This window comes from Aethina tumida, chromosome 2, assembly GCF_024364675.1.
Source record: "Aethina tumida isolate Nest 87 chromosome 2, icAetTumi1.1, whole genome shotgun sequence".
NCBI lineage: Eukaryota > Metazoa > Arthropoda > Insecta > Coleoptera > Nitidulidae > Aethina > Aethina tumida.
In genome coordinates, this window is record NC_065436.1 from 27,441,734 (window position 1) to 27,454,199 (window position 12,466).

At 27.1% G+C, this 12,466-nt stretch overlaps 1 protein-coding gene across 1 annotated transcript in view; it reads left to right on the forward strand.

Moving 5' to 3' along the window:
* The first annotated feature begins 555 nt into the window (after positions 1-555).
* The window catches only part of LOC109595342 (heparan sulfate 2-O-sulfotransferase pipe), a 35,064-nt gene continuing 23,153 nt past the window's right edge, over positions 556-12,466 (forward strand). The window contains exon 1 of the mRNA XM_020010681.2: positions 556-808. Within this exon, the coding sequence (XP_019866240.1) occupies positions 747-808 (62 nt within the window). The 5' untranslated portion in view covers positions 556-746. The remainder of the gene's footprint in view (positions 809-12,466) is intronic.

Below are 12,466 nucleotides of genomic sequence, written 5' to 3' on the forward strand. Positions count from 1 at the left end.
TGCATAAATATTTTTATATGTACATTCCTGTCACAAAATCTAATGGTGTCATGAATTTTCTAATATTTACCAATTTCTACACCATTTTATCTTAATGATTAAAACTTATGTAGGTAATTAGTGATAAAAAATATATAAATGAAATAAATTAATCTGTAATATCATATATGTAAATTCCACAAGATATATAATCACCTCTTTCCTTTTATTCATCATATTGGCACAATTATAAACAAAGTAAACATAAAACAAGTACTTTTATCTAATTTCCAATTCAAATTTTCTATATTTTCACCATTATAATAACCATAAGAGATAATTTATAACTGTCATTAATTTTCAACCACATAATAATAAGTATCCAGATCTCGAAGTTGGTGTTGTCGACCCTGGGTCCATCGGTGGCAACTACAATTGCAAAAATTTCGTGTTCGGTGAAAGAGCCAGCCGACGGTCCCGTCCCGCATCTAGGCCAAACGCGGAAGCGACAGCACACACACACAGCAAACGGCAGCAGGCGTGGTGAACCGGAGATGCCGGCAAAACCTGCGGAACGTGCGTTTCCATCGTCAGTTCTTCGCGCGAACTCTGCAGCCACGTACGTGATGGACAGTACGTCCGACTGTTGAATGTATTCAACAATCCGAAGAACCATTCATCCACATTGGGTTCGACGAGGAGTTTTTGGTGATGTGTTTGGTTTTGTTGGAGTTTGATTGATCGATTTTATTTTTTCTCAATAAACTATGGACTTGTTGCACAAGATGGACGGATTCTACAGGCACAGAAGGATATCCTTCCCCAAAAGGTACTTTATACTTTTCAGTTTGGATTTCCAATGTTTATTTTCATTGGGACATCTTCAAGATTTCACACTTCAATGGTAAATAATTTTTAAACGGTACATGCCCATAAATGAAATAATTTGGGTTAAGTTAAGTAAATATTATAAAATTCAATCCTACAATACCGGAATTCACTTGAATGTCAGATTTCTAAACAAATCTTACGAATATGGTAGTACTAATTGAGTGATTGCTGCACAATTACATATTTATATGGTATTCTTTATTATAAATATGAAATAGAATATAGAGTCATTGTATTTAATATTTTTTATAATTAACTTTTTATAGAATCTGAGAAATTCATTAAAGTTGTTTATAAATATTTTAAATTTTACAAATAAATTCAATGATGATTTTATCTTAGTTTATTAAATATAACATATTTTAAAAATTAATATTTTTTAAGTCGATTATTGAAATTTATGAGAACCTTAACCTTAACTTAACTAAAAATATCATTATATATATTTGTAACGGACGGCAATATTAAATATCTCGAATTTTATCAGAAATATCGTTATATCTTAGCTAAAAATTATTTAATATATCACAAATTGTATATTCTTAGAATAGATAACAATATTAAATATATCCAAATTTATCAGAATCTTAACAAAAGATAATTTAATGTATCATTTTATATATCTTGACTAGTCGACAATATTAAATATCTGAAAATTTGACAATTTATTGCTAAACCTTAACAAAAAATCATTTTTTATATTTGGAATAGATGACAACATTAAATATGCCAAAAATTATCAGAATTATCGTTAAATTTTAGCTAAAGATAATTTAATATATCAATTTATATATTTGGAATAGTCGACAATATTAAATATTTAGAAATTTATCAGAAATATCGTTATAACTTAACTAGAGATAATTTAATATATCACAATTTGAATATTTTTAGAATAGACGACAATATTAAATATCTCACAAATTATCAGAATTATCGTTAAATCTTAACTAAATATAATTTAATATATCATTTAATATATTTGGAATAGTCGACAATATTAAATATCCCGAAATCTGTCACAAATATTGCTATACCTTTACTAAAAATAATTTAATATATCATTTTATATATTTGGAATAGATGACATATTAAATATGCCAAAATTTATCAGAATTATCATCAAATTTTAGCTAAAGATAATTTAATATATCAATTTATATATTTGGAATAGTCGACAATATTAAATATTTAGAAATTTATCAGAAATATCGATGTAACTTAACCAGAGATAATTTAATATATCACAATTTATATATTTTTAGAATAGACTGCAGTATTAAATATCTCACAAATTATCAGAATTATCGTTAAATCTTAACTAAAGATAATTTAATATATCATTTAATATATTTAGAACAGTCGACAATGTTAAATATCTCGAAATCTGTAACAATTATTGATATACCTTAACTAAAAATAATGTATTATATCATTTTATATATTTGGAATAGACGACAATATTAAATATCTTATAATTTATCAGAATTATCGTTAAATTTTAACAAAAAATAATTTAATATATAATGTCATATATCAATTTAGTACATGATTATATATATTTTTGAAATAGATGATAATATTGAATATCTCGAAATGTATCAGAAATATCGTTTTATCTTAGCTAAAGGTAATTTAGTATATCACAAATTATAATATATATTTTTGAAAACCAAATTCTGTTATATTTTTCATTTGAAATAAAAAAGTTCCACATACATAAAAAGTACACATATGTATTATCTCGAAAGTTGTACCGTTTGTTAAAAATAAATAAACAAAAAGCGTACAAATGTTTCTTCTTTAAAAAAGTGAGATTTTCTCTATATGTTCGGGAAATACCCATAACATATAAAGACAACCAGAATGTATACTGTTAATATATTAATTAATATATTTTTATTTATAATTTATTAATTTAATAATTTAACTATAATCATAAACTTGGAAATTTAATTAAAAAAATAATAAAGGTAAAATAATATAATATCATGTACATGATTAATCAAGAATATTACTATATTTTTATAATTTACAGTTTTAATTAAGTAGTTTTTATTTTGTATAATTATAGTCGTATTAAAACAGTTATTTAATTTACAAAATATGTAAAAAAATTTTGCTCATACTCTGTTCATTAGAGCAATATTCTAAATAAAAATCAATAACTTCACTGCGTTAACGCCTTTATTAATTAAAAAGCCCATTGAATTGCAATAAAAGAAAATTAATATTCATATATTAATTTGTTCTTTGTACCATAATACCAATAATTAGTACCAGCATTAATGAACCCACTAATTATAAGTTATATTATAAAAATTAATTTCATATTAGTTATGCCATAAGTTTTGACCTCAACAATCGATACTAAACCAATATTATTGTCTTGGTAATTTACAATAACGACTCGCCAAGAGTTAATTAAACACTTGCTCAAATGGATTCTCCAACAACAAAAATCTCTTCAAATGATTTGTGGTTCTATTTAACGAGGCAATAAAAATTCCGCAGTTTAACGCGAAATGAAATTATCTAAGGAAATGAGCATTGCAAGTTCAAGAACCTCAGCGTCTTTATGTTGTTAACGTTGGAGACTGTATCTTTGCGTCTCTAATGGTTTTTATTGTTAACAAATTCATTTTGGTTACTGTGATCGTTTTATTATTGGTTTTCATTGCGTAGCATGTTTAATGTTGCCGAACAAAACTTTGTCATTGTTTTGTATCTGTAGTAGAGAAATTTAAACGGTTAAAAAATATTCTTGTCGGTTGGCCCCTTAATTACTTTTTACGAAGTTATTAACATGACCCGTGACCACTTGGAATGAAAATAAATAGAGTGTTGGTATGTTTTTTGTAACGAAAATTCTAAAAATTAATTTGAACTAACAGTGTCTTCTAGAAAAGGTAAATTTCACGTGCCTCATTATCACGTTATAAAGACCGGTTACAGTTAATCATAGACACATGATCGTTGATCTTAAAATTTTGCCAAAGTAAAAGGTAACGTTACTAATAACCGCATTGTTCCTAATGGCCAACCGAGAACAGTTTACATATTTATTTTCTGACGTCCAGTCACATGGACCAATGACCCAGATTGATCAGCCAAAGTTCATGGAAAGTACATTTTTTAACGGCGAACTTTTGTTACGACGGACCCGAAATCATTCCACTAAAACGACCAAAATCGTTCTCATGAATTGCAAATGTTCGACTAGAAATGCAATTTTGCAGAAACAGCCAAATTTCTTGTCCCACTATTGGCTAATATATGCACATAATAAAAAAAAGATCGATGTAATTTGGTGTGGCCAAAATGCCGCCGATACAAACGTGTCTAATGCAATAAATCTGTTTTCGATGTATCGAATCAATTTCACGTTAATGGAACGTTTATCCATGCATAATTAATTAACCTGCCCTGTTATCAATTGATCCCATTTTTATGTGAACTTGGACTTGAATGACTCTCTCTCTCTTTTCGGTCAAAGACTGACCCAGTTATTGTTTCAGGCAATTTTAACCAAAAACAATTTTCGCCAGTTTTATTCGATTTTAATAATACAGTGCTAAGATTGAAGATTTATTTCTCTAATGTTTTATTGTTCTCTATTGTTACTGAAAGTGGCAAAATTTAACTATGTGGTTGGTATCAACACGAGCCAACCCTTGCGAACTGACCAATAAGAAACATGTTATCCCTCAGTTATCCGTGATCAATCAACAAAATTTGTTTATGACATTTCTTACCTAGTTTGAATGAAGTATAGTGCATGAGTAATTTGCTGATGAACTCTTTCAGTGTGTTCATCAAAAACTGTTTGACTAATTTGATAGAGAAAAATTCAAAATGGGTGTAAAGATAAAGCAATTTAACTGATGAATCAAAACAAGTTGATGTTTTATTGATTTTGTTACGTGTGAGGGTTACATAGATTGAAATTATCGAAATAATACCTCAGTAATTTTACAGGTAAGATTTACCAGTTTTATTAAATTTGCATTGAAGGTCTTTTAAATTGTTATTTATGAAGTTTTACGTAACAAATAAGTGATCTCGTATTAGATAATACAATTAAAAAAATCCATAATGAATAGAACTATTTTCATTGAACACAATCGAAACCATTGTCTGATGCTTACAGTCCTCTCTAATTAATACAAATATTATGCACAATTACGGCGGAAAATTTCTTCTGTTCCATTATGCAAATGCAGTGTTTTGTGTGTTCCAATCAATGTCATTGTACAAAACATGCAAATGTATCCGGTGGAAGTGCATCCAATCGAACACACGTAAAATGTAACGTAAACAATGGAAAATTGGGGGCTAAATTAATTATTCCTCCTAAAAACAAAGCGTTCACGAGTTACGCAGGAAATTGTCAACGAGATAATTTCAAGGAAAAACTTTCATTAAATGTGACTTAGTAAACTCAATTTACTAAACTGGTTACATTGTAATAATAATAATTTCAATTTTTCTCCTTTAGGTTAATACTAATAACCCTCCTAATAATATTAGAATTTTTTTTACGAAATTAACTTTCTTGATTTTTAATGTTCAAATTCAATCGGAACGACAATTAATTTTATTTTATTCTGTTTCTATATTTGTACAAACTTATTATTTAATTTCTACCTTCCACAATTGATTTTTATTTTTTTGTTTCAAAAATTTATACTTAGTATGTTTAAAACTTTCAATTCTAAAGTTCACCAACTGTGTTTACTACCTTATTAAAATGACATATTTACATTATTTACAAACTTTAGTACCTGTTTTTTATGATAAGTTATAAATAGAATTGTAATTTTCTTAGCAAAATAAGAAAAGTTTGAATCACCGATATTTGTTACAGCATATATGATACGTTGACATGCTAAACTACATTATACCATATTACGGAATAAAAAACCTATAAATAATTAATTTTAATCATATGTCAGTGGTATCCCCTGTGGAAAAACTGAGCTACTGTTTATCAACGGGCGAATCAATGTCGTTTTTAGCTCCCGGCTGTTAACGGACAAGAAATTATCGTTCGTAATAGTTTTATTTTCACAGCTTTGTAATAAATAATCGGCGTAGGAGGACTCCAGACGTGTGACCTAGTAATAGACCCATTTCGCCGGGTCCGTTCGATCGGTTTTCTAACGTTAAATTAAATTATGAACGAAGGAAATGAAGGCAAAACTTGTCAATTAAAGTCTTCCGGTAATTTCCAAACTGGCCGAGCTACTATGGGAAAAACAATTAGTAGTTTTACGGTTTTAATCGGTGAGCCAGTTTTTGGGAACTTTACAGTTAGATGTCGGAAATTAACATCCAGATGAAGCGATTATTTATTTAGTTTATTCGGTTGTCGTGGAGAAAAAAACCATTATACGTTATCTAATAAGTACCTTATAAGCGATGTGTCGCTTCGATTATCGACAACCACAAAAGTACCTGTGATCTGAATGGAAAGCGACTTCTTTTCGGAAATAATTGTTTACCACACAAGTCATTTTGCATGACTACCGCAGACAAGTAATTAGTTTTGACACTGTTTTGCATAAAACTTCCACTGGCCACGAACATGAAATTACAACAAAGTTTTTGAAATCACGAAAAAAAAGTGTTAGTGACCTTATTTGTTAAGAAATATGATTTATTTATCCTTTCATGGTTATTACTTATTAAAACTGTGAAGAGTTTTTTATTCAAATTAATGTAACCATATAAAAGAAGTTTTATGGTGTATTGTTAAGTATATCTTTTGAATTTAATAAAAAATACGATTGATATACATTTTTATGTGATTTAAAAGTTTTTAAAATAACAATTTCGAAATGGGTTTATTTAATATTCCAAAAGTAATTAATTTTGAATGTATAGGGTGTCTCAAATTGGTTAATTAATTTTAAATTATTTTTAATAAAATGTGAAAACTTAATAATTTATTTTTTTAACTTTAATTTCTTTATTTGCCTTATTTATTTCATTTTTTTTAATTTGGTTTTATTTAGCTTAATAACTGTAAATTTGTTATATTCAATTTAACTTATTAATTTTCTTAGGTTTAATATTTTTTTATTTTATTTAACTGACTAATTTTAGTTTTTTAATTCTCGTTATTTATTAAATTTTAAAATATAAATTCCTAATTTTTCAATTTTTTACGTTTAATAAATTTAAACAACTAACACAATTTTTTATTTTTAATTTTTTATTCAAATTTTTTAATTCAATTCTTTTTATTTTAATTTTAATTTGATTTATTAATTTTTACTTTTCAGATTTTATAGATTAATAACTAATTATAATTTTTATATAATTTAACTTATTAATTTTATTTTTTGAATATAACTTTTAATTGTTTTAAATTTAATTTGTTTTTTATTTAACTTAATAGCTTTGAATTTCTTATACATACATTTCATTAAATATTAACCTGTTCATTTTAATTTCTTAATTCTCGTTTATTATATTTTGAAATATAAAGTTCTAATTATATTATTATTATTAATTTTAATGTTTTATAAAACTAAATATTTATTTATAAATGATATGTATAAAAATTGCTAATTTTATTTTTAAATGTATTTTTTAAATGGAACTTATTAATGTTAAGTTATTAAATTTTATAAAAATTTAAATAATAATTTTATGGTTTCCATTTGACATAAAAAAGTTACACCTATTATCTTGAAACTTTTAGAAGATATGCTTTTAAAGTCGCCTCTTACAAAAGATAAAAAAGTACATATAGAAACTTTTACTTTTTGATAAAAAAAGAAATATAAAATCTATCAATTTCAGTTTAAAAAAAATAGTTCTATACTCTTACGTCAAATTTATTCTCTCTAGTCTGAAAATAATTATAAAAGTCGATCAACCAATTTAGGTCACATTGTACATAATTATTTTAATATTTCACAGTAGAAACAAATTATAAATTAAAACTTTGTTTATGAGTTAATTTATTTGAAGTGATCATTTTATATGTTGCAATAATATTATACCCATAAAATTGTTTTATATTTATTTGAAACTCGATTTAATTTTTATGAAAGAACAAATTACAAATTTATATTTAATATTTTTTGTAATTTAATGGTTCAGAATTTATTAAATGTTTTTACTTAATAATTAATTTTTAAGATAATATTTATAATAAAAATCTCATATTTTGCATAAGATTATCAGAATATGTGTACATTTCAATTGTGACATAAATTGCGAGATAAATAAAGAAAACTATTCCACAGATTCGTACAATTTATAATCAAAACAAGAATGCTCAATAAAACAAATGTGGAAGTAATCAGGTTTTTTCTACAGATTCACATAAAAATTATCTAGTTGAGTCAAAGCATCAAGTTTTTCTATTACTACTTTATTGATTATTATCCAACAATTACAATCAAGTCATACGGATGTGAAAGGCCTAAGTCGGAAACGAAACGCGAACGAACAGGGGCAGTCGCAGCCACTCGAGTGCGCTAATGAATTTCATTATCACGCCTGGCCCAGTTTTACGCAAAACGGGAAATGCAGATTCGTTGCATACACTAATTTATTATATAATCCACGTGCGGGGTATGTCCAGGAGAGGTGAAGTTTTCGACAACGATGGCGAAACAATCGTCGTCGTTACACTTTGTCCATCACCTGGACTTTCACCTGACCCCGAAACAATGGGCCGTAAGTAATGTACTATTGAAAAATGTCATTGTGGACCCAGATGCAAATAAGGGGGAAGCCAGTTTCTTTTACATATGTGTTTTTAGGTAAGACACACGAGATATTTATGATAGGTAGAATTACCGTTAACCTACATCTCGCCTAACCCGAAATATTCGTCCGATACGTTCATTGGATCGATGTCTACGGAATATTACTAAATTGGGATGATTAATTTATGCATTCTTGTAAAAGAAATAACTAAACCCACCTAATGAAATAAATTATACAAGTAAATTTCGTTTTACACGTTTACAATCGCCTACAGAAACACTTTTAACAATTATTAGGAACCACCCAGAAAATGAAAATAATTCATTTGAATCTGAGACTAAATTTATTATGTAAAAAGTTATAAGATAAAATATAATTTCATTATTGGATTTAAAAGTTGTTTTATTCTGCATTTATGTAAGCATAATTTTTTTACAGTTGTACGAGAGACAAATGATCTTATTAAGTACTATAAAAACTAAAGTTTTGTTGTGATAGCGGAGCGAGTGGTTCAATAACCTTTTTCACACTACGATTACGCGTTTAATATTCAACAATTTCTAGTTCAAGGTTGCGTTCAGATTGTTGCTTTAGAATTTTAAATAGCCCAGATTATTTAATGACTTACATTGCAGGATATTCTAGATTAGCAAAATCAGTACGAAATTTTTTAATATTATTAATTATTATCTGTGATCTCGGTCATCAACTGCTAAAAGAATCGTATAATAGGATACTAATAATGATGGAATAGTTGTAAAATTATGTTAGTTTTTTTTTAATATAGAATACAAATTCACAATATATTTCAATGAAACTAATTTATTGACAATTTACATGTATAAATTATAAAATTATTTATGGTAATAAAATAAATAAAAACAGAAAAAAACAAAGAAAAGCTTTGAATTTGAAACCAATATAATATAATATAATTTATGAATAAAACCTTTTCTTCACTTACAGAACTTATCCTAACTTACATCTATTTAGACTTCAGTTTCTAAAAATAGTCAAATTTGTTGGAATGTATTTGCCGTAGCCACTTCGTTTTACAACTGAGTTTAAATTAAATTTTAAAATTATTCAGAAAGGATTCAGATGATGAAATAACAGTAATTACATTGAAGCATTTGCATCTTGATTATTAATTGCTAAAATAATCTATAACAGAATATAAATGGTGACAGAAAATTGTAAAGTTGTTACTTCTTAAAAGTTATGACTTTGTAATATAAAATATAAAAATATTTTCAGCATAATATAATTCAATAAAACTAATTTATTAAGCAACTGTAAAAGCAAAGAAAAGTAAAGAAAACATTAAGCTTTATTAATTTTACAAATCGAGATAGTTCTTTTGTATTTACAGAACATAACCTTCATTTCTTGTCAAAAACAAATTTCCAAAAACTATCTTTCAAAGTAAACACTAATTTAAGGTTTATCAAAGGATACAAATGAAGATAAAAGGTTGTAAAGTTATGTTACTTTTTAAAATTATTGACTTGATGTAGAAATGTATAAATCCAATATTTTCATGATAAAACTAATTTATTAAAGAAATAAAATTAAGAAAAAGCAAAAAAAAAATATTTGAACATTACTACTTTTATAAACCAAAATAAATTGTAGTGGATGAGTATTTACAGAACTTAACCTTAACGTTTATCAAAAACCATTTTCCTAATATATTCTTTCTAAATAAACACTAATTGTTGGGCTCCAAAGTTATTGGAAAATGTTGCCCAGCAGCTACTCTGCTATACAACTGAGTCTGAATTTTCTTTAGAATCATTCAGAGAATATTCAGATGTTGAAGTTGGTACTTCTTTTACAGTAATTATATTGAAGCATCTGCATCTTTGTTATTAACAAATTATGATAGAAAATTATAAAGTCACGTTAAATTAAATATTTTCATCCCTATATAATTGAATAAAACTAATTTATTATGTAACATAAACTTAAATAGAAAAAATTAAAAAATGAAATCTTTGGACTTTTATAAACCGAGATAAGTAGTAATAGATGAATAAAAACTCTTTTGTATTTACAGAACTGATCCTTCATCTCTTGTCAACAATCAATTTTTTTTTAAGTACCCACTAATTGCTGGACTAGATAAAAACTGCTCAACCAGGAGCTCCTCCTCTATATAATTGAGTCTGAATTCTCTTTAGAATCATTCAGAGAGTATTCAGATGTTGAAGGTGGTACTTCTTTTATAGTAATTATATTGGAGCGTTTGAATCTTGGTTATTGCTGCAAAAAGTATCTATAACAGGAAACATGATGATAGAAAGTTATAATCTTAAGTTACTTCTTAAAAATTATATAGAATATAAGTTCTATAAAATAAATTTAAAACTCTTTTCACAGTTGTTTATAAATAAATATAAACAAGAAAAAACAAAGGAAATCTATGACCTAGATTATTACTTAAACCAGGGTAAATTTTAGTGAATAAAGTGAATGGAGCTTTTCTACATTTACAAAACCTGGATTTAAATAACCAGAACTTGGAAATAAAAAATGCTTTTAATTCATAATAGACTACCAACATTAGTTATCAAAAAAAATTAATCATTTTCCAAATGACTAATAAGTGGCAAATTCTTTTCTAACAAGGTGCTAGAAAACTCTCTGTATATTATTATATTATTGTAAACATTATAATTTAATAATAAAATGTAATAAGTAATTTTAATCTTATTATAATATATCAACTACAAATATTATATATACATCATAAATAAACAATTTTTAATACATATAACAGTAAATAATAACGATGCTAAAATAAATTTGCGTCCTTAATTGGTATAAAAATCGAATAGCTTCACACCGATTGTTTATCCATTGTTTCCAATAACAGTAAACATCCATTACATCTGAACATTCGGCCATACACGTTATTGTTATTGTTAATGTTATTTAACAGCATTTAGCATATAGTAGTACCATTCGAGGCACGGTGCTAAAACGAACCGATGACCTTGACCGAGTCCAGTGCCGAAGAAGGCACTCCGGTTGACTGTAAATACCTTTTACCACGGGCATATTCGACTGTAAACTGACGTTGAGCGAGTTTTGTGTCTTGCACAAAGCAATTACCGTCTACCCAACTTTCTTTTCCACGATGTCAATATCAACGGAAATGCACGTACTGTCCGCAACATTGTACCGTACCTTGGTCCATGCTTCCAAATAGTTAATCCGATAATTAAATGTTGCTTTCATGAAGTAACCGGATAAAAAAAATTAGAAACGTTGCCTCACTTATACGGTGCAAATAATCTGGAGCACCATTCCAATATTGACTGAAAGCTCACACACACACACATTGCGCAATTAAATGCTTTTTGCATCCTCGCTTATTTTGTTAGTCACGGAGGCACGTAAACCTCAACATTACGTGGCCTAGTACGAATGCTTTTTTTGCCATCCTCAGGCGACGGCCGATCAAATGGAGCAGCAATAACTATTCACTTAATTAGTTTTTGTCTCTATTAAAACTGTACCACGCAATTTCCTCGGTGACGGTCAATTTATGGGTAATTAATAATGTGTCATGCTCCTGTCACTGCGCCGTAATCAACTCGGGTTCTGGTAAATTGATGTGTGTTTTGTTGATGGATTTGAGTGTTAATTGATAGGTACAATTAGCAGGGTATTAATTAAAGGAGAATTGTTGCTCAAATTCTAAACTATTTTTTAATATACTTACAACTTATTAATAATTTTAATATTATAATATTTTGTTAAAAATTAGGAACGTCAGCTCTATAGGAATTACACCTCACCAGGGGGACCTGGCAATTTTACACTCCTCTCAACTGCAGCTCAGATGTCAGGGTCTCAGGTC